Source organism: Hippocampus guttulatus, chromosome 8, assembly GCF_054856545.1.
Source record: "Hippocampus guttulatus isolate MCC_2025c chromosome 8, RoL_Hgut_1.0, whole genome shotgun sequence".
NCBI classification, from domain to species: domain Eukaryota; kingdom Metazoa; phylum Chordata; class Actinopteri; order Syngnathiformes; family Syngnathidae; genus Hippocampus; species Hippocampus guttulatus.
This window is the reverse complement of record NC_141268.1, coordinates 18,449,426-18,470,492: the sequence shown is the minus strand read 5'-3', so window position 1 is coordinate 18,470,492 and position 21,067 is coordinate 18,449,426. Positions and strand designations below refer to the sequence as shown.

Below are 21,067 nucleotides of genomic sequence, written 5' to 3'. Positions count from 1 at the left end.
ATTATTGTATGTTCCTACCTCTTGATAGTGCGAATTGCGTTCTCACTCTGATGTATTTATTTTTTTGTCATCCAAACACAGAGAAACACTTTGATAATTTAAGCTTGGTCTCATCTGGCAACAGCACTTACACGAAGACACATGTCACTGATGAGCTATCATTAGAATTGTCCCACGGGCTTCTCAAGTGGTCCTAAGGGGCTACCTGGTGCCCCCTGGCACCATTTGGTGACACCTGATCGAGCATCTGTACACAGCCATTGAAGACAGTAAAACAGGGCATCTTTTCGAGTGGCTTTTTATTGTGGTTAGCCCAAGGTACAACTGCAAAGATTCGTGCTGTCGACTCAGGATCTCTGATGTTGTACCGATGACGTGGAAGGCAGTGGAGAAGTGCTCACTAGATTTACACGGATTTGAACATCTTTGTGGACAATATTTGAGAGAATTAGGTATTTTATGCAAACGGGGAAATGCCTTGGATCTTTGCGTTGAGATCGCTCTTGATTTTATTTTGAAGGCCCGGTCTGTATTTTCCCCTCTATCAACATGTGTAACTTAACCTCTAAAACTGTGTGTTTGGTCGAGCTGAGGAGGAGTGTGGAGGAGGGCAGGGAGTGTTTTCAGAGGCGTCCACACATTGTGACGCCTCCTTCGTGGGAATGAGGAAAAAACAGCGAGAAGCAGGCGAGACGGTGGAGGATAACGCAAAGTTATTTATATTTTCCGTTCATAACTTCCTCCCACTTCCTTCCTTCTTCCCGATCTGTATGACTGCGTGAACTCCAAAAGGTAAATCAAACACGTTATTTTACATCTATACGGAGCAGGTGCACGCCACGCACGCCTTTTATATTTGTGCTGTAATTGTTGAACCGTGTGGAAATTTGCATGCCTTCAACGCGTTGGCCGATCGTTCTGGTTGATTTACTTGCAAAAGTTCCACACTTTTAATGAGTTTCTCCAGTTCAGTGACCGAGGGTTGACCGTTGACGTGTCTATCCGTTACTTATTAAGACGCTCATAAAACAGCTCGGGTCTAACGGCTTTTATATTGTATTGTTATTTCAAGTGGCGTCTTTGTGGGCTTCTGAAGGCGCTGCATCACTCGACGAAAGCAGGTGAGCAGCGCGTAAAAGGTGGGCAGCCAAACAAACATGACGAAGCAGAACGATTTCCCCGTTCCACGGTTAAGCGTGACTACATACACCGAATATATTGATGATCTATCAAGTGCACAGGCACAAGTTTGTTTCCGTGATCACCTGCGAGGAGGAGATGTTATTTAAAAAAGGTGGCAGCCTTTCATGTGATCGCTCATTATGCGCCACGCTCCAAGTCTGGGGGGGGGGGAAGACGCGACTACCCCCCCCCCCCCCCCCATGTAAATAAAAATAGACGCGAACAGTGATATTTGAAATCAAACAAAGCTCTACATTTGTGATTTTGTGTTCACGAGGCTGACACATTAATTCACCTTATGGGTGGGGATCTGAGAGACCAGTCGGTTCCAAAAGACTGACAGGTCAAACCAGATGCTGCAAACAATGCCTGGGGAATTTGTAGTGACACATTTGGAAACGCCACTTTACACTCCGTGTAAACACACCGTCACTCTTGTGAGAGTCCCTGCTATTGGCCAAAAATGCTCCCGTGGCTGTTCAGTAGCCGATCCTCAAACCACTATCGACATGTGGATCTCAGACCAAACCGATTCGTTTGCAAAATGTTCAATGTGGAAAAGTGTATGGAGAGGTGATTTCACTTTGAGTTGATACCTTTAATTCCTGCCTAAGGCATGTACTTGTCTGCTCTTTGTTCTCACCCCAAAACAAGTCACTCAGAGAACAATTGTTTCTAACTCGGTAGGTTTTTGTTCCCTCAAATGTCATTGACATTTCTGCACACCTGTAGGACAATTTTGGCATATTAGTAGTAGGACAATTATTTATGGTCCTAGTGAGGCAAAACTATGCACTGTGTAAAAAAAAAAGTGCTCTTTTTTTTTTAAACTGCGTGCTACTACAAGTGAAATTATAAAATTATTCTAGTTAACTTCTTGCAGTTAGCACGTTGTACTCGTAGTGTGCAACACCACAGCTAGAGACGAGACGGTTGTTTGACCATGCTGCAGTCATTCTACTTATGTGCTGAATTGAACTCGTGAGGGCAAAGAGCATACTAATATATGGACCTTAAGCTAGATATCCGGGATATCGAATGCATGTTCAAATGGCTTTTCATGAAAGTGTGATCGTAATTTTAACATCTTGAAACAATGGAGGCCTCAATAGATGTCACTGCTTGGCAGCAACCAGTAGATGGCTCATTTGATGGCTAGTGTGCTCCCTAAATGGGCTGCAGAGGAAATCAGCCAGGAAGTACTGTCTGCCAAGTCTGTAGAAGCTCTTATAATGACTTCCTGATCTAATTGACCCCGCATATGTGCCTGTTAGCCGCCAGTTTGGACAGCTATTTATTGTATGCTACACCGTAAACGACATTGGAAGTTGCTGGGTTCACTAATCTCAGACAAATATCTAAAGACTATTGTTGCATTACTTTGTAAGTCCTTACTTAAATTGGCCGACTTTCTGATACTCTGCTTGTTGCTTGAAATCATGGGTTTCAACTTTATTTGACCAAGTACATGTTCTGTAATAACATACAACCTCACAACGTCAACAAATATACATCCATCCTGCAACGGGCTTGTGACCGAAGGGCATGTCGTATTTCCAACATTTGAGTTACTTTAGCTGCGTTCGGGCAGTGACCAGTCCAGAGTCAGACTATCCCTCACCTTTCCCCTAAAGTCAGTTGGGAGGCGCACCAGCTCACCCTCAACTGTAGTGACGGTCGGCAGTACAAAAAAGTGATGGATTTATGACTATGATTTATGATGATTATACCTGACATATTTATTCAAAATATCCAAATGGAAATTATGGTGTTGTCGGAATACTTATGTATTTCAGTTTAATAATCATACACTTGCATATTAATAATGATGAATTGATTATGCTTGCAATGAAGAATGCTTATGCTCTTCATAAATATATGCTCATACTTAACGAATGCCTAGTGCACTGTGTGAGATTTAGTGGACACAACCACCTTTCCAAGAATGTGGTTGGAAAGAGATAAGGTAATAAGACAAAACGAGAGCAAGGCCGGACGTGGACGCAGCAGTCAACACCAGCTGCAGCTTACTTGGTGTTTTCAGGAACAATTGCACACATGTACATCATTTTCACTCACATACACACACATATAGTCAAACAAGTTCAGTGTGTGTCTTCAACAGCCCTCACTCCTTTGGTTGGACACACCCCTGTATTAGATTCTCAATGAGAAAATAAATGAGAGGGCGAGCGGTGAGATCCGTGGGTGACTGGCAAAGTTCAGTTTTGTAACATTGTAAGAGTTTGCCCAATCGTTTACGTTACCGATGCATGTAATGATTTATTAAGTGATCATTAAGAATTCTGTGGCTTCTGTTGAACTGGTTCTTGATAAAGCATGTCTTGAAGCAATTAAGGCAAAATGGTTGCCATACCTGGCTGTAAATGGCATAGGCACAGTTGGTCCAGTCTGGAGTTTGTGGACCTCGCAATAGGCAGATCAGTTCTCCCCTTTAATTTACATGCAATTATGATAATAATTAATAATGTCAAAGGGTAAAGCGAAATGAAAAAAAATGAAGCAATCCAAGGTGGATGGCTTAATGGTGTTGTAATGATTGTTTGAGTTATGGGGCCGTTTTCTCCATGCCTACATTGGTGTTTTCCAGTTGTTGTTTTTTTTTAAACTCCTCTTTTTCACTTTCTCTCATTTTAGAAACCCAACGATGCAGAGCACAGTTGACTCCCCGCAGGTGATAGATGTCACAAAATCCAAGCCATCGCTCCCCCCCAAGCCTCGACTTGCTCCCAAGCCTTTCTCTACACAGAAAAACACCATTCGCTCTATAAATGCTCCTCAGGCTGTTAATGTGTCCTCCAAGGACAAGGCTGAAAAAACTGTGGGTAAAACTCCCCCTAAACCCTTGACCAAACAGTCCACAAAACCACCTCAGCAAAAGTCCACGACTGTCAATACAAAGGATCCCAAAAAACAAATCAAAGCTGAAACCAAACCTGTTGCAGTCGAGAAAGAAGTTGCCAAAACGAACCACAAGGCAGAGACTCAGGTGATAACTAACACAAAATCGAATGATGTTGAAAAGAGTGAAGACAAATCTCCGGCGACCACGATCCAAAAGCCTGACGAATCACCGGACAATGACTCATCAAAAACCAATGAAACATTTCAGTGGGGCGGAACCAGGAAGCGCTTGTCCATGGAGCTAACCTCCAAGTTTAACTCTGGTGGTGCGCCTCGACCCATTGACCGCAGCAGATCTCTATCTGTAAACAAAGGAAAAGAAAATGCAAACCAGCCTAAGCCGACCATGCCAGAGTCATCCGCCCCAGAAAGTGATGAGGCCAAAGTGGTGGAAGAAAGCAGCGGAGGTGGCAGCATCAAACGCCGGATCAGTCTTCTATTTGACTCTGCGTCAAAGCCGGAGGTATCTGTGAAGAGAGTGCAGCCTGAGTTTGTCAATGAAACGGCTGGTGTCAAGGAGCGAATCAAAAACTGGACTCAGGAGACCAGGTCAGTACGCCTTCTTTATGCTGTGTTGTCATCATTCTCGGCAATCACAAATTTAATCATGAAGGTCCAATCTTTGATTGTACGATGTCACAGGGTACTTGTACTTCCACTAAAGTCGTATTAGTGCATCCCAGTGGTCGAGTGGTTAGCACGTCGACTTCACAGCGCAGGCAGAGATCGAAGGTTCGATCCCGGCTCCGGCCTTCCTGTGTGGAGTTTGCATGCTCTCCCCGTGCCTGCGTGGGTTTTCTCCGGGTACTCCGGTTTCCTCCCACATTCCAAAAACATGCACGGCAGGTTGATTGAACACTCTAAATTGTCCCTCGGTGTGGTTGTGAGCGCGAATGGTTGTTGGTCTCGATGTGCCCTGCGACTGGCTGGCAACCGGTTCAGGGTGTCCCCCGCCTACTGCCCGAAGACTGCTAGGATAGGCTCCAGCATGCCCCGCGACCCTTGTGAGGATAAAGCGGATCGGAAAATGGATGGATGGATAGTGCATCCCTTGATTAAACTTAAGTTGTTTGAAAAGTTTATCTAGACTTACCTCGTTGATGCTGGGGGGGGGGGGGGGGTAATAGTGTCTAGCTGGTTGCTCTCATGAACTCTAAGGTTACAGTGCTTCCTGTTTTCACTTCTAAGTTGGATTCAATAGAGAAGAAATGACCGTTAAAAACTGTGTACTGTATTAAAATCAGTATTGCATATTTGAAAGGCATGTACACGACGAGCGCCGGAATAAAAAATAGCCTCCGAGAGGGCTGAATGATATCAGGAAAAGATCTAATTGTGATTTTTGTTTTCGCTTACGGAGCTGGTCATTTTTCAAGCTCCATGACGGCCCCATGTCACAAACTGTCGAAAACTGTGGCTAACTTTCTGAAAGCTAACATGAGCGTTTGCTTTTCAATTGAATCACTCTAATTTTTCTCCCCAGCTCAGTGCCATCAACCATGCCAACGATAGAGAAGACTCAGAAATTGCCAGCTGTTTCCGAAGCGGAGACCACATCGTTGTCCGACACGACTGAAAAACCTCAGACGGAACAACTGCACACATCAGAGGAGTTGGAGCGCAAGTCATTAGCAGAAGACGACGATGCCGACGATGCCTCCTCTCCTGAAATGGATAAAAGCCGAGACGCTGCCAAACGCCGCTCTGCTCAATTCGCTGCGGTTGAGAGCGACGACGGTGAAGCCCCTCTTGCCACGGGATCGAAAGCGGAAAGCAAATCAAAGGAACAAGCAGCTCTCAATAGCAAGGACGAGGACATCAGTGAGGTGGAACAAATAAAACAATTGGAATCGGAGAAAAGGCTAAAAGCTGAGGAAAGAAAAAAGCAAAGCTGGAGTTTACAGGAGGAGAAGAATCGAAAAGAGGAGGAGGAGAACAAGAGGAAGAAAGAAGAAGCCAATCATATGAGAGAAAAGGAGAGCAGAGTGGAGGCCGAAAAAGAAAGACTAAGGCTGAAGAAAAAAGAAGATGAGAGGCAAAGAAGGGAGGATTTGGAGAAAGAGAGGCTGAAGAAAGAGGAGATCAAAAGAGAGGAGGAGAAAGAACGATTAAGGCAAGAAGAGAAGCAGAGAAGGGAGGAATTGTTGAGAGAAGAAGAGGAGCGAAAGCGGGAGGAGGAGGAGGAGCAGAAAGAAAGGTTGAGGCTGAAAAGGGAGGAGGAGAAGCAGAGAAGAGAAGCCCTGGAGAGAGAAAGGAGGGCGGAGGAGTTGGAAAGGATGAAAGTGAAGAAGCTGGAAGAGGAGAAGCGGAGAAGGGAGGAACTAGAGAAAGAGAGGCTGAGAGAAGAGGAGAGAAGGAGGGAAGAGAAAGAAAGACTGAGGCTACAGAGGGAAGAAGCGGAGAGACAGGAAAGAGAGGAAGAAGAGAAAGAAAAGCGAAGAGAAGAGGAGCGGAGAAGGGAGGAGAGAGACAGAATGAGGCTGAAGAGGGAACAAGAGGAGAGGCAAAGAAGGGAGGAATTGGAGCAGGAAAAAATCAGGGAAGAGGAGAAGGCGAGATTGAGGCTGAAGAAGGAAGAAGAGGAGAGGCAAAGAAGGGAAGAATTGGAGAGGGAAAGATTGATGGAAGAGGAGAGAAGAAGGCAAGAGATAGAAAGATTGAGGCAGGAGAGAGAAGAAGAAGAAAGACACAGAAGAGAGGAATTGGAGAGGGAAAGATTGATGGAAGAGGAGAGAAGAAGGCAAGAGATAGAAAGATTGAGGCAGGAGAGAGAAGAAGAAGAAAGACACAGAAGAGAGGAATTGGAGAGGGAAAGATTGATGGAAGAGGAGAGAAGGAGGGAGGAGAGAGAAAGAATACGACTCAAGAAATTGGAAGAGGAGAGGCAAAGAAAGGAGGAATTGGCAAAAGAAAGGCTCAGAGAAGAGGAGAGAAGGAGGGAAGAGATCGAAAGGTTGAGGCTGAAGAGGGAAGAAGAGGAGAGACGGAGAATGGAGGAATTGGAGAGGGAACGAATGAAGGAAGAGGAGAGAAGAAGGGAAGAGATAGAAAAATTGAGGCTAAGGAGGGAAGAAGAGGAGAGACTGAGAAGAGAGGAATTGGAGAGGGCTCGACTGCGGGAAGAGGAAAGAAGGAGAGAGGAGAAAGAAAGGTTGAGGCTGATGAGGGAAGAAGAAGAAAGACACAGGAGAGAGGAATTGGAGAGGGAAAAGCTCCGGGAAGAGGAGAGAAGGAGAGTGGAGATTGAAAGAATGAGAGTGAAAAAGTTGGAAGAGGAGAAGCAGAGAAGGGAGGAGTTGGAGAAGGAAAGGCTGAGAGAAGAGGAGAGAAGGAGGGAAGAGATCGAAAGGTTGAGGCTGAAGAGGGAAGAAGACGAGAGACGGAGAAGGGAGGAATTGGAGAGGGAAAGGCTAAGGGAGGAAGAGAAAAGGAGGGAGGAGATTGAAAGATTGAGAGTCAGCATGGAAGAAGAGGAGAGGCTGAGAAGGGAGGAATGGGAGAGGGAAAAGCTCAGGGCGGAGGAGAGAAGGAGGGAGGAGATTGAACGAGTGAGACTGGCAATGGCAGAAGAGGAGAGACAGAGGCGGATTGAATTTGAGAGGGAAAGAATGGAGGAAGAGGAGCAGAGGAGGGACGAGATCGAGAGACTCAGGCTGAAGATCGAACAAAACGAGAGGCAGAGACGGGAGGACTTGGAGAGGGAAAAACTGGAGAGGGAAAAACTGGAGGAAGAGGAGAGCAGGAGGGCCGAAATGGAAAGACTCCGGCTCATGATCAAAGAAGAGGAGAGACAGAGACAGGAGGAAAGGGAGCAGAGAAAACAGGAATCTCGGGTGGCGCAAGCGCTCAAGGAGGAGGAGTCCAGGACCAGACGCAAGATGGAGATGAAAATGCAACAACAAAAGGGGGAGATGGAGAGACGGAGGGGGGAGGCGCAAAGGGACTTCGGCGAAAAGACGGAGCCAAATTTCATCGCCTTTGATGCAAACGATTTTCCTCAAACGCCATACAAACCTTACGCGGAAACCGGCGTCGTTTATGACAACTTCTCGGTCAGCGAGCCCAAGCCTCTGGCGGATGTCGGTCATTTTGATGACTTTTCGGTGAAGCCGACCCGATGGGGGTCGCAGAAAAATGTGGAGGCAACCGCACGGGACGCAAGGGAAGACGCTCGGGGGGCTCCGGATGTTGGCGCTCGAGAGAGAGTGCAGACGGAAGGGGCCTTTGAGCCGAAATCAACCTTCGTGCGCCCGGACAGCGAGGAGGACCACCGAGAGCAAGAGGAGGAGTCTCAAGAGCAGGAGCCGCAGGAGTCTCCACAGATCGAGTTGGCAAAAGGAGGCAAATATTACAAGCATGAGGTAAATTCACATTGCTTTGAACTCTTTTTATGGATCTCTACAAGCCATGATTATAATTGAACATGAGCCCAAACGTAGACCAGGATTCAGTAAACGCCCATTCTGCGTCTTGTATTGAAGTATGACTCTTTTTTTTTTTTTAATGATATTAATACATCATTAACTCCTTCAGTACTAGCCAATTCTGGACCGAGTCTGAAAAGACGTTTAAAAACGTCTTTGGGAGTGAATGAGTTAAGAAATTAATTTCCCAATAACACATCAACTTTATTTGGGGTTAATCAAAAGGCACTTCAAATGGTCCTCAGTGTGTGCTGACATCCCTTCAACAGATTTGAAATGGGATTGGTGAAGTCTTCCTTCTGGATTGTTTTCCCTAACGGGTTTTAGGTCACGTTTCAAGGGGAAAATGTTTCAAATTGATTTTCTCATTAGTTGTGCACAAAAACCTGCCATTTGGGGTGGTGCATAGACTTTTTATACTTTATATGTTGTAGTGGAAACCCAGGCTTTAAAAGTGGAAATTGGGCAAAACCACAAAAGTCATTTAACAGACATTGTGTAAGTGATATTTTACCATTGACTCTGCAGCTCGCTGTCCGACACATGAAAAAAAAAATCTTGTTATTCTCGCTTCACCTGGTTACGCCATGCCCTAAAAAGAACACCGCTGTACTTTGTGTGGGTGTGAGTGATCGTGACTAATAAAACTACGCCAGCCATGAATCGACTTGACTTGCGTCACGATAGTCGATAACGACGATTATGATGATGGATGAGCGGTCAGTCTCTGCTGGCATTGCTTTGAAATGTGATACCTGTATAGCTCAAGCGGTAAAAGAATTATGAACTTCTGACTTGTGTCAATCCGTTGCTGCTTCTCAAATGACATTCATAACCTTTGTTACGCTCCGCTCTGTTCGCTGTAACGTTATGGTCTGCATCTGTGAGGTTGAGACTGAGACGTCTTGAGGAATTGGTGTTGGAACTTTTATTTATTTTTTAGTTGTTGCGCCCTATTTGGGGAAAGCTTTAATTGAAAATTGAATTGAAATATTGAAAGCAATAATCTGTTTTCCTTTTAAAATAGACTTTGTTTTTTTTGGATTAGATGATCTTTTATTGATTGGACGCTCTAAATTGTCCCTAGGTGTGAGTGTGGGTGTGGATGGTTGTTCGTCTCTGTGTGCCCTGCGATTGGCTGGCAACTGATTCAGGGTGTCCCCCGCCTACTGCCCGGAGATGGCTGGGATAGGCTCCAGCACCCCCCGCGACCCTAGTGAGGATCAAGCGGTTCGGAAAATGGATGGATGGATGGATGGATGATCTTTTAGGAAAGGGAAAGCCATCACTGTCATTTTGGTGGTAAACCCACACTATCGAATTTGTAGTCACCAATATTGGTGGACCAGCACACATCTCATGTTGTGTCGGCCGCATTGTTAACATTGACGATGTCAATAAACTGCTGTCTGTTTGTCGTTACCGCAATAGCGTAAACGTATTGTACTTCTCCCATCTGTAGGAGAAGCCCTGAAGTTGCTGCTTAAAGGATAAATTAACCCCCACCCCCACCCCACCCCACCCATTATTTAAAGCAGTTCCTAGGTGTCTTCCTTTATAAAATATCTCTGACATTCTTACGGCAAAATACACAACAGATAATGTCCACTTTGTATCTCCTGATCGAACTCTGGTTCACATTACACGATTTGTGGGGTCGGATCAGTCAGTCAACTGCTGAGTGTGGCTTCTGTTACCATGATGACTTGAGGTGGAGTTGGGATCCGATGATGTGGCTTTTCAATGTTCCCCACTTCGTGTCTTTGCGCGATATATCGCAATTTTTTTCCTAACCCATCTATTGAGTTAACCTTAAAAAAAAAAGAATAATAATTCAAAAAGGCAACAAGCAACAACATTTAGAGACTTTTTACGGCGTTACTGGCGACTCTCCGAATCCCTGCAGCACAGATGTTCACCCTTCCGTGTCCAGGCTGCCAATGAATAACACAGTAAATGAGAGAAGCCGCCTGCGACCATTTTAACCATTGTTTTGATTGATGCTTGCAAATTGGCAGGATTATAACCGATTTTCATGTGGAGCTGGTGGCGCGCGTGATAACATTTTGGTGCAAATGTGGATAACAAAGTGGATGGAGGAATGTTTTGTTTTCTATTTGTCAAAATAGAACTGTTCACTCATTACTTTGGAGTCAGACTTGTGTTGGCTTGCGATATACTGAAATGATATTTTATGCCAGAGTAGGATTTAACTGGCTTGTAGCCATCTCCTGCCTTGTTCTTGTCAGTCCAGACACTGCTGATTGCGTAAATTGTTGCTCACTATAAAACATTTGGACAAACAAACACAAAGATACTGTAATTTATTACATGTACAGAATTGTACTTTTTTTTTCTCTTCTTCTTCACTTCGCAGTGTAGTTTTGCGCTCCGCTGAATTACATCCAAGTTTTCCCTTTTTGGAAGTTTTCACCGCAAATCCTTTTTGTTATGTACAACAGCGACATATGTTTACACACGGTGTGTGTTCAGGCTATACGCAAGCACATACCTCTCATTAAACACAAGCCTTTAAGCCTGCACGAGATTAAAAAAAAAAATCGGCATATTATTCATCGCAAAGAAAGATCTTTTGAGAGTGCAAAGCAAGCAGAGGCAGATCAGATCACCTGCCTGTTTGAACATGCATCATTATTTTTTATTTTTTTGCAGAGAAAACTGTGGGCTCTGTTGCACTGATCTCTGTGGTTAGACAGTCTGTACTCAGTGCGTGCGTCATTGTGATACTCCCTCAATCTTTTTGCCTGTTTGCATGCTTTAGCAAACAAGCCCTAACCTACATGTGGTGAGCTATTATCAGATGGCCCTGCGCATGTTAAACTCTCTTAAAGAGAAAAGAGTCCAGGTTAAAAAAGAAATAAATACAGAATAAAAAACAATTAGCGCAATGTTACATTACAAGACATTACATGGTAAATCAAATTACCTTCGTTACATTACATAACTCTATCGATCAGGGGTGGGTAAACTGATTTTGTGTGATTTTGTGTGTCTTTGGGCAAGGCAACTGAGCCCTAATTTGCTCCCAGTAGGCCCAGCAGTGCCTTGCATTGGCAGCAGCAGCTCATTGGTGTGTGCATGTGTGAAAGTTAGCGTTCGTAATAGAGGATAGCTTGAGGAACATGAATTGACCCCCAACCATGCTTGCTCCACCAGGGGGCAGTGCTGATCCCAAAGTTAAAACTTCCCACTGGTGCTTTTGCTGTCTAGAACCCTGACATAATTTTAATTGTAACGCAATTAAGAATGTCTTGCCTTTTGAAGACTGCATCTGGGTTATGTAATTAATGAACTAAACCGAGAAAAGCTTGAGCAGGTCAAATGTGTCAATGGGCAAACACAACGTGCACAGTCGACTGAGTACTGTACATTTTTCCGGACTATACTGAGCAAAGTGCAAGACAGACAGGATACATCGGCCAGTATGTGTGATCACCACATCCTCATTTGGATCTGACTGAAAGGCTTGTGTGTCACGGTGACCAAACATGGTCAATCTTACATGCTGTCTAAGACTCTGCTTTGAGCCTGTCTACCGCCCCACTTCACAGCACACCAAAGAGGCCGGGCTTAACTGTGGACAAGAAGGTTTGCATGTCCTTTGACCAATCTGGAGCTCACATTTGCTCCGACATTCCAAGAGGATTCCTGGCTAGGAATGCCGCCCTCAGACAAGGCCTGCTTCGAATCAGTTAACTACATCATGACCCAGTCGAGGACACGTCCATTACTTTTTGGATTTTCTTTTGCAAAGCATAGATCTTACAAGATCAGCGCTTAATTTGACCCGGACCCTGCCTTTGGACGTCTTGTTTTGTTTTTTGTTTTCTCCCAAAAGGATACAGCACAAAATGGAAATGAAACTGCCTGTCTCTGAAGAAGACTCAACAACTGACACAGATTATTCTTGTACAATGAGGTACACTTGATGGGTTTCTTGTGATGGCTGTTTACAATGCGACTGCAGTGAATCTCTGAAGGCTCCTGTTGTCTTTTGCTGCCTTGAATGACAACAAATAGCTGGTTTCAGGTCGGGGCCATGAACTGAAATCAAAATATGAAAAGGAATGGTGCTTAATCCATGACAATTTTATGAATTTTCTGTGGAGACCCCAGTCGCCGTGGTATTTATATGAGCTCTCCAACCATGCAGTACTTTGGAGGAAAACTGTCAGCTGCCCAGCTTCATGTGGCAGGCTGGGTGGGCGGTGTACGACGCTCCTTTCAGGGGGCTCTTGCGCTTGTCTGGAGCACTGCAGAGGAGGACAAGGACAACGAAGAAAACAAAGGTGGAAACGGCAATGGGAGATTACAGAAAGCCGTTTTGCCTCTCCGCAGCTTTGCCCACCATAGCAGGAGATCAATGCGTCACTTTTCCATCAGAAGTCGACAAACTGTGCAAAAGAGATCCACTGAAACCTGCACTGTAAGAGCCGCTCTTGTAACCCAGCATACAGCACCATAAGTCTTGGGCCACCAAGGATTTAGTTGTTGTTGGCGGGGTTTTTTTTCTTTCTAATAATCATTTTAGAAAAAGTCCTATTTTGGTGTACAAAAAAAACTGACGAAAAAAATCCCACACTATCTCGATTAATATGTATGAATGAACGTCACATGAACAAGATCCCATTGCTTTTAGTGACGATCTGGAAAGGATCATTTCGTCATCGGTCAATATGTACACATGTGAATTTGTGGATATGAATGAGTGAGTTTGTTTCAAATAATGGTTCTTATCTACTTCTTCCTTTCATAACTTTGCTGCTGTGAATCGTAAATTTCTCCATTGCGAGACTAATAAAGGTTTTCTTATCTTATTGATTGTACCTGACCCAAGCCCTAATTCTTTTATGAGGGATTCCCCCAGACAAATGCATACAGTACACATGTAAAAATACTGGATGGAGCTTAGTGGTCAGCCTGTTTCAGGAAAAAACATGGTTACCCGATAAGGTCTTCCAAATGTGGTGTTTTATCAGTTCCACGCATGCCTTTTCCCTCTCTGTGGTGTCGTGTGTCATTGATAGGGCAGCGGACAATAACAATGTGGCAAAGAGTTTCATCCTACTTTGGCTGAATATGCTTTAGCATCTTGACTGGGTTTCTGACTTTGTAACCATGTAAATATTTGGGGTGGCCATACATCCTCGCTTTCCATGACCTTAAAAAAAACGGGTTACCAGTTTAAATTGTCCACGAATGTATTTTTTCAGTCTCCATGCATTCATCCTTTGCTCTGTCGCTCATGTTTCTCTGTGGTTCCTGCCATCTTGCAAGGTTTTGGCTGGGCTCATTTGAAATGTTAGACACAACACCACCGATTTGTTGTGCTGTCACAATACGTCTTGTAATTTTAGCAGATTTCATAAGCTTAAAATGTGGAAAGTTAAAATGCTACCATGCGAACAGCTAGTATGCTAACATCAGGCCTATTTGTATCTTTCATGGTTAAAATGCTAGCTGGCATATTAATCTAAAATCTTTCAATGTTCTTATCTGGCACGAGGAAGCATTGTCAGATCTCTAACGTTAAAATGAGAGGATACTTTTGCATTGCATTTTGCTATGCTCACATTTGGCAAGTGCTTTGACACACCCTTTGGTTTATTTGGTAACATCTCATGACTCAATGGCATTCTTAAGAGCGGTATATTCATGTGCAGTTTGATGCTTTTGTGTTCCTTTTGCCGAAGAAATAAATTAAAATAGGATGCCATCCACATAGGCCATACATATTTCGGACAGGTTCCCATAAATCATCTCTGGTATACATTTGGACCAGGAATGATCATCTGTCACTTCTACATAATGCTACTTCTCACAAGAATTATAGCCTCATTCTATTACGGTGGCATTTTGTTCCTTACTTGACCATTATGCTCGAGGGGAGCTCACCAATGCATTTTATACATTGTATTTAGTTCGTTTTTGCTATATTGCTTCAAGATTGTAGAAATTTTGCAATAAATGGACACCGGTTTAAGCACGTAAAATCATACGGAGGCTCGGCGGAGTTTTCCCTCTGTATCTAAGTGACGGTATCAGACACTGGGATGCCCCTGGTGACAGATTGCTTTTATTTGGAATGTGCATGTGTCCACATACATTCCAGCATGTGGGTGTGACAGCAATTTGGAACTTTAGGATATGGGTTTCTATATCATTGTGTGTCAGTCTGTGTTTGTGCGCGCTACCGTCTGCAAACACATGATCATGGTGTGAGAGTGACCACAGCCTAGCCTCTTCAAGCAGCTCATTAAAAGACGCTTGCTTGGTTGCTCCTCGCCCCTGTCTCCCTATGTAGTTTGTGATCTTTGCTCCGCGCACAGTTGATTTTCTCCTTCAGTTCTCCATTATGTCATCCTAACGTGATGAGTACAGGTGAGGTAACTGTGCAAAAATATCACAACTTTTTTTTTTTTTGTGTCCCTCAGGATCCCGACAGCAGTTACCGTACACGTAGACATGGTGAAGAAATGGATGCTTTGATTGACTTGGAGTCAGAGAGGCAGCATGCAGCCTATGAGTGGAGGTCTAAAACTGACAGGTAGGATTTACATGTTGACTGGTACAATGGAACTTAGTATGAATGGAATAAACACCTCTACTCATTTGAAGTAATTTACATTGTTGGAGGCTGAGCAGGGAGCAGAATTACCTTTTTGATCACATACACAGTGTCATTGAAGTCCCAATATTTAGCCCTTGGGTTGTGTGTTGGAAAAGTTTAACTCAAAGTTGAGCTGTGGCTGTTGAAGCTCAAAAATGACTCCCTGTACATTTGAGCTCTCAATGCCCTCTAGTGGTTTCAATTTGTAAGAAATTGAGAAGAGTTTGGACCGGAAAATTCACAACAATGTGACTGCGTTGCAACAATAACTTGAGCTTTTTCAGTTGGAGCCTTGCTTATGTTTTTTTCGGGCTGATTTCCAAGGACTGCTTTTCAACCAAGTCCGAGGTCTTTGACTGATCCATTTGCTGAGGTCTCTGACGATCTTGATGCAACTGAACTGGCGCCATCTCCTTTCCCTGAGGTTCGTGATGACTCTGTTTACACACCTTAGACCATTCAAGAATCTGATTTACACAAAGACATAACCTTTGAGTGTACCACTTTGCATATTCACACATTGTACCGTTGAACCATTAAGTTCAAACCAGGACACGGATCAATCCGATTTGTTGAGGTAATGGAAAAGTTTTCCCTGTACATATTGGAAATTGAAATAATCCTCTTCAAGGTGTAGCTATGACCATGATTTTTTCAGTCTCAAGATCCAAAAACAATTGTATGTTCAGAAGTAATCCTCATCCCCTGCATTTTTTCAAAAACAAAGTTCGGTATTCAAACTGTAAAACTTTAGGTCCATTCGCCTTCAGATGGTCCACTCTATACAGTTCGTATTGATTGATGCAAAATTCTAAATCCCATCGCACAGAGCTCCACCCCCCTCCTCAACACCAAGGCACAGAGATCCAGGGCGGACTTGGGCAAGCAGCGCATCCGATCACGCCCATCACGTTCCAGCCGTTCGCAACCATCTACGATAGAAACTCCGGACTGGAGGTCTTGTGACTCCACAGGTCATCCTTAATCTCATTTTCCATATATATATATATATATGTATATATATATATATATATATAGCTTGGATGTTTGTTTTAAATTGGGTCGCTAGCATCACATCCTAATGGATCAACTTTCTGCTGATTTCAGATGGAGGGCAAAGGGAGTCTGACTCAGAGGAGGAACAGCCAAAATTGAGGCTCGCCCCTTCTCCTTCTGCCCCCCGAAAGGTCCCCGTGTTTCCTGGCGTCAGCCCATTAACCCTCATTGTAAGTTCAAGGAGAGCTCATTCAGATGTTTGTCTTTTAGGATTTTGCATCAGCCAGAGGCTGAGCTGCACTGTATTTGTTTATAGAGTAATTACTAACTGGGGGGGGGGGGAGTTAATGTTTCCTGACGCTCATACCAAATATTGTATGCTCTGGTGTAGTTATCACTGTGTGATGATACTGAACTAAACACACTACTTTAGGCTCAGATGAAAAAGAGAGCAGAAGGGCGAGAGGAGACTGAAGACAACAAGGAAAGTCCAAATGATGAAGTGGTGCCACCTCCTTCCCCACTGCCCCGCCTTCCTCGCTCTGCTGCCCAGCTTGCCGGAGCCGCACGAGTACTTCCACCCATAGGCGCCACAGATGGAGGGTAAGAGTAGCATAAAACAAAAGATAAATGCTGGGTAAATAAGAGTTCTAGTCCCCCCCCCCCCCTCCACAAAATCTTTATGTGTGTCTCTCAGTGCGGTCTCTCCAGCTTGGCTGACAGAGCTGAAGTCTAAAAAGCGTATCAGTCAACATGAAGGGGAATGGTAGCAGAGCGGCAGGTGGCAGGTCAGGACTATGAGTCGAAAAAAAAAAAAGATGAAAATATGTTGTTCATTCATCAGAAATTTGTCACCTTTGCTGTGTGTTCTCCGTGTTTAAAAAGAAATGTATGTGAATGTTAGTCATTTGATGTCTTCTCTGGACTGTGTTCCCCACAGGAACCACCGTGCTAAAGGGCAGAATCCATCCATGTCAGATGTTTGTGCTGAGAGACACCTCACCGAGGTCTATATTTGGCACTTGAGTGCCTTATTTGTACATTTGAGCCAGATCTGAAATATGCAAAACGGAACGCAGGCCTTTTTGAAACGGAATATTTTCAGTCGTTGCAAACGATTAGTCCTGGAAATGATTTGCCAAGGCTATGTGACATTTTATAGTCATGGCAAGTACATGTCTGACCTAATGCTGCAAAGTCAACCGGTGATCGTCAACGAAATGCAGAACATGACATAAATTGACAATTTTTTTCTATTTTGTTCTTTGTTGCTGTTTATCAACTGTTATTGACCGGGACTCATGCCATTCGGCCCGCCTCAGGAAATCCAGAGTCACTCACAAGTTCTCGTCAATACAGATCACCCCTTGTCTTTCGATGAACATAATTTGATCTTTCATGGTAAACATTTGCACTTTAAGAAATACGGTAAGGAATATGGTTATGTACACCCTATGTTTGCCTCTACACATAAGTGATCAGACAATCATTTTACTTATATTCAGAGTACAACAAAGTAATCCAAACACATCATGATAACATCAGCAAGCTGAAGAGGAAGGCTTTTATGCTACCGCACCGTGTGAATATGTTTATCGAATTTAGATTTTTTTTCTTTTTTTATGTGCCTTTGTTTTCTAATGAAAAAACAATAACCGCCAGTCATTTATTTACATTTTGTTGCAATTTATTAAAAAGCTTTTCTATGAAATGTCATCGAGTGTAAGTTGTTATTTGTGGCAAAACCCGCACATGATGATTCAGCTGATTAAATGAACACTTGTGACAGAAGTTGGCGTCGTAAGAGGAGGGTTAGCGTGCAAGCTGAAGAACCAGCCATGGAGCAGCCAGGTGGAGAGCAAGGTAGCTGGGTGTGGTCCAGATTGCTGAGTGAGACAGATCTGATCTCAGCTGATTCTCTTGGCTTGCTGGCAGAGCAAGTGCCCACTATATGATCATGGTCAGGATGGCAGCACGGGCCGAGCTGGGCCGCATTCGCCAGGGACAGAGGGCAAGCCCATTGAGAAGCAGTGTGACGGACACAATGGGTGCGACAGACTTGCTGCATCAACAGGCTTTTTGCTGCTGTGGCCAGAAATAAACCATAAATACCCCCCTGGCCTCCACCGACTGCTCGCCAGGCCTCCACACCCACTCACGCACCCTCACACTAAGACAGACTGACAAGAAAGAAAAAGAACAACGCAAGACAGGGATATTGGCTTGTACCAGGTGCACTGACGCAAGCCATCCAGGTGAAAAAATATATATATGTGACCATCAGGATCCTTATCAAGTTTGTTTTTCCTACTTTCTAACGAGTTCTGCATTATCTACCACAGAATGCTTGCTTCCAAACAGTATGTACTATTAATGTGTAATTTGATTCTGCTAAGCCGCCAGATAAAAAAAAAAAAAGCCGCCTTCATCATCAATAAGCATGCGGTAATGTTAAAGGGATACCTCTTTGAATGTGTCAGTCAAAAATGAACATAATTGTAAAGGCAGACTTTTTATGTTTGGATCTCATTTGATTGTGCAGCAGCCTCATACATTGCAAATGATGTTTTTGTAAATGTACTTAACGCACGACTGTTTGGCTGTACAAGGCAATGAAACGACTTAAGATTCTATTCTGCAGAAGTAATTGAAGCAAATCTAAAATGAGCCCCGCAGACTATGACGGTGTGAGTGTGCCATATTGTTTGTCTACATTAGTGAAAACATAACAAATGTTAAATCGCATAGCAACGAACTAAGGAAAATGACAGATCAACAAGGAAGCCCAGACCAGTTACCTGCAGAGAAGGGCCAGGGAGGAGCTGGAGCCTCATATAAGGTACTTGAATGACACAAACTGAGTAAATAGGACTTACCAAAAAGGACTTGGTCATTCATGTTAATATTTGCATCATAGTTGACCGTTTTCGAGTCGGAGAACTTCCGTGGAAAGAAAGTGGAATTATCTGGCGAATGTAAAGATGTGCTGGAGAAGACACAGAAAGTTGGCTCCATCATTGTGGAATCTGGACCGTGAGTGATGCGTCTCCATTGAATAATTAAAGACCCCACCAACCAAAAAACACGGACCAATGTGTGTACGGTATTTTCTCTCCTGTGTTCCAGATGGATTGGTTTTGAACATCCACGTTTTGCAGGCGAGAAGTTTGTATTGGAGAAGGGGGAGTATCCCCGCTGGAGCACCTGGACCAACTGCCAGAGTCACTTTTGTCTGAGCTCTTTCAGGCCCCTAAAAGTGGTCCGTATTCATAATGCCCATTGCCACGTCAACAAATACAACAGGAAATTCAAGCGAGTGTGTCTCTCTCCAGGACAGTGCAGATCACAAGCTGCACCTGTTTGAGAACGCAGGTTTTGAAGGCAGGAAAATGGAGATTGTTGACGATGATGTTCCCAGTCTGTGGGTTTATGGTTTCCAGGATCGAGTTGCCAGTGCTAAGGCCATCAACGGCACGTAAGATACAATCTCCTGGCTTTTCGGTATTATCTGCATGGTTGAAATGCCGGTGTAATAGTTTGGATTATCGATGGAGAGCTGTCATTCAGTCCACTGTACTTTGCCTCTTAAGGTGGGTGGGTTACATGTACCCGGGCTACAGAGGACGCCAGTATGTGTTTGAGCACGGAGACTTTAAGCACTGGAATGACTGGGGAGCCACTGCGCCTCAGATCCAGTCTGTCCGACGTGTGAGGGACATGCAGTGGCACAAGAGGGGGTGCTTCATTGCCACTACTCCAAATCCGAATCCCAACCCTAAACCTAAACCCACTCCCAACCCCAATCCTGTTCCTAACCCTACTCCAAATCCCAAACCATCTCCAAATACTAAATCACAAACCCAGCCTTAAGCCTAAAGCCACAACTCCAGCACCTCCTTACACCTCCTGGGACAAGCCGAAGCCACTGTGATATGACATTGACTCATTACTGGCATTTGTAAGGATGAAATATGCATTTGTGATTACAAATAATAATTAAAAAAATCCCCGACTGTTGATTGTCTACGTGGAATTTATATATATATTTTTAAATCCGTAATATGATGTCGTGCAGTCACGGTGATTTCAAATTTTTTTGAGCCGAGGTACACATTTTACTTCAGGAAAATCTCATGTCATGTGTACCTTTTGCCATCTAAAAGAAAAGAAGGATATTTAATTATTTTGTCCTTCACAAGATTTTGCCTGTGTAGATATTTGAACAAAAATGCATTATTTGGAGAAGATAAGTAATCATTTTTGCACCAATTTACTGAATTTGGGCGAACTCCCGCAATACACATGAGCATCTCTATGAGCCCACTGATATGCCTCTGCACCCTGGTGTTATTGAGAATGTTACAAAACCAAGACAAAAGAAAGCTGGAAATGAGAGAAATGCATCCTAACACATTTTTTGGTATTATTTAAGTGTCACTGCACTCGATATATTTTTTTCTTAATTGGTGACATTGTGCGTATAATGCCATTTGTTATGATTAAGTGCAACCAGAATGTTTTCAATCATAAAATCTTAGCAAAGTAGAGTTTCAAAAAGACGAATGAAAACTATTTAAAGTAAACCTGACATAAAGTTATTTCAAAAATGAAAATGTGTTTTTATATTATTTAAATAAACTTTTAAATTTGATTTGTAGTAAACAATATGAACATAAATAATGGTAAAATAAACAAGTGTGTAAATACATTTATCAGTGTTCTATTTATTCGATTGAATCATTGGCTAATTAATTATTACTAAATATTCAGATGTTCAAAAGTAAAATGCATGTTCTTATTTCTTCAAACAATTTTATATACACATTTGCACTTTCTTTTTTTCCACCTCACCCTGAAATGAGCAGGCCCATCAGCCCATTCAAAATCAAATGTGACACTTAAGCACAAA

At 43.5% G+C, this 21,067-nt stretch overlaps 2 protein-coding genes across 3 annotated transcripts; both read left to right on the top strand.

Annotated features, from left to right (window-relative positions):
- Positions 1 to 598: 598 nt before the first annotated feature.
- tnks1bp1 (tankyrase 1 binding protein 1) lies at positions 599 to 17,874 on the top strand. 2 transcript variants are annotated; one of them, XM_086117362.1, is made up of 11 exons: positions 599 to 792; positions 1,073 to 1,121; positions 3,841 to 4,656; positions 5,591 to 8,468; positions 14,987 to 15,099; positions 15,487 to 15,586; positions 15,992 to 16,136; positions 16,270 to 16,388; positions 16,592 to 16,761; positions 16,856 to 16,946; positions 17,099 to 17,874. In XM_086117362.1, exons 3-10 carry the CDS (start codon positions 3,851 to 3,853, stop codon positions 16,926 to 16,928), a joined length of 4,404 nt encoding a protein of 1,467 aa, XP_085973488.1. In that variant the 5' UTR covers positions 599 to 792; positions 1,073 to 1,121; positions 3,841 to 3,850; the 3' UTR covers positions 16,929 to 16,946; positions 17,099 to 17,874. The 2 variants fall into 2 exon arrangements, with proteins under 2 accessions (XP_085973488.1, XP_085973487.1); XM_086117361.1 differs by lacking the exon at positions 1,073 to 1,121.
- A 395-nt stretch (positions 17,875 to 18,269) lies between these two features.
- On the top strand, positions 18,270 to 20,175 carry LOC147201597 (beta-crystallin B3-like). Its single transcript, XM_086117363.1, has 6 exons — positions 18,270 to 18,413; positions 18,907 to 18,997; positions 19,076 to 19,191; positions 19,285 to 19,417; positions 19,491 to 19,633; positions 19,749 to 20,175. The coding sequence occupies exons 2-6, from the start codon at positions 18,923 to 18,925 to the stop codon at positions 20,026 to 20,028; spliced, it is 747 nt and encodes a 248-aa protein (XP_085973489.1). The 5' UTR covers positions 18,270 to 18,413; positions 18,907 to 18,922; the 3' UTR covers positions 20,029 to 20,175.
- The last annotated feature ends 892 nt before the right edge of the window (positions 20,176 to 21,067 follow it).

Coding starts and splice junctions, on each gene's coding strand:
- tnks1bp1 (XM_086117361.1), top strand. CDS start 3,851: ATGCAGAGCACAGTTGACTCCCCGCAGGTGATAGATGTCACAAAATCC. Junction 8,469..14,986: donor GCAAATATTACAAGCATGAG/GTAAATTCACAT, acceptor TGTGTCCCTCAG/GATCCCGACAGCAGTTACCG. Junction 15,587..15,991: donor CGCCATCTCCTTTCCCTGAG/GTTCGTGATGAC, acceptor CCCATCGCACAG/AGCTCCACCCCCCTCCTCAA.
- LOC147201597 (XM_086117363.1), top strand. CDS start 18,923: ATGACAGATCAACAAGGAAGCCCAGACCAGTTACCTGCAGAGAAGGGC. Junction 18,998..19,075: donor GAGCTGGAGCCTCATATAAG/GTACTTGAATGA, acceptor TTTGCATCATAG/TTGACCGTTTTCGAGTCGGA. Junction 19,192..19,284: donor ATCATTGTGGAATCTGGACC/GTGAGTGATGCG, acceptor CCTGTGTTCCAG/ATGGATTGGTTTTGAACATC.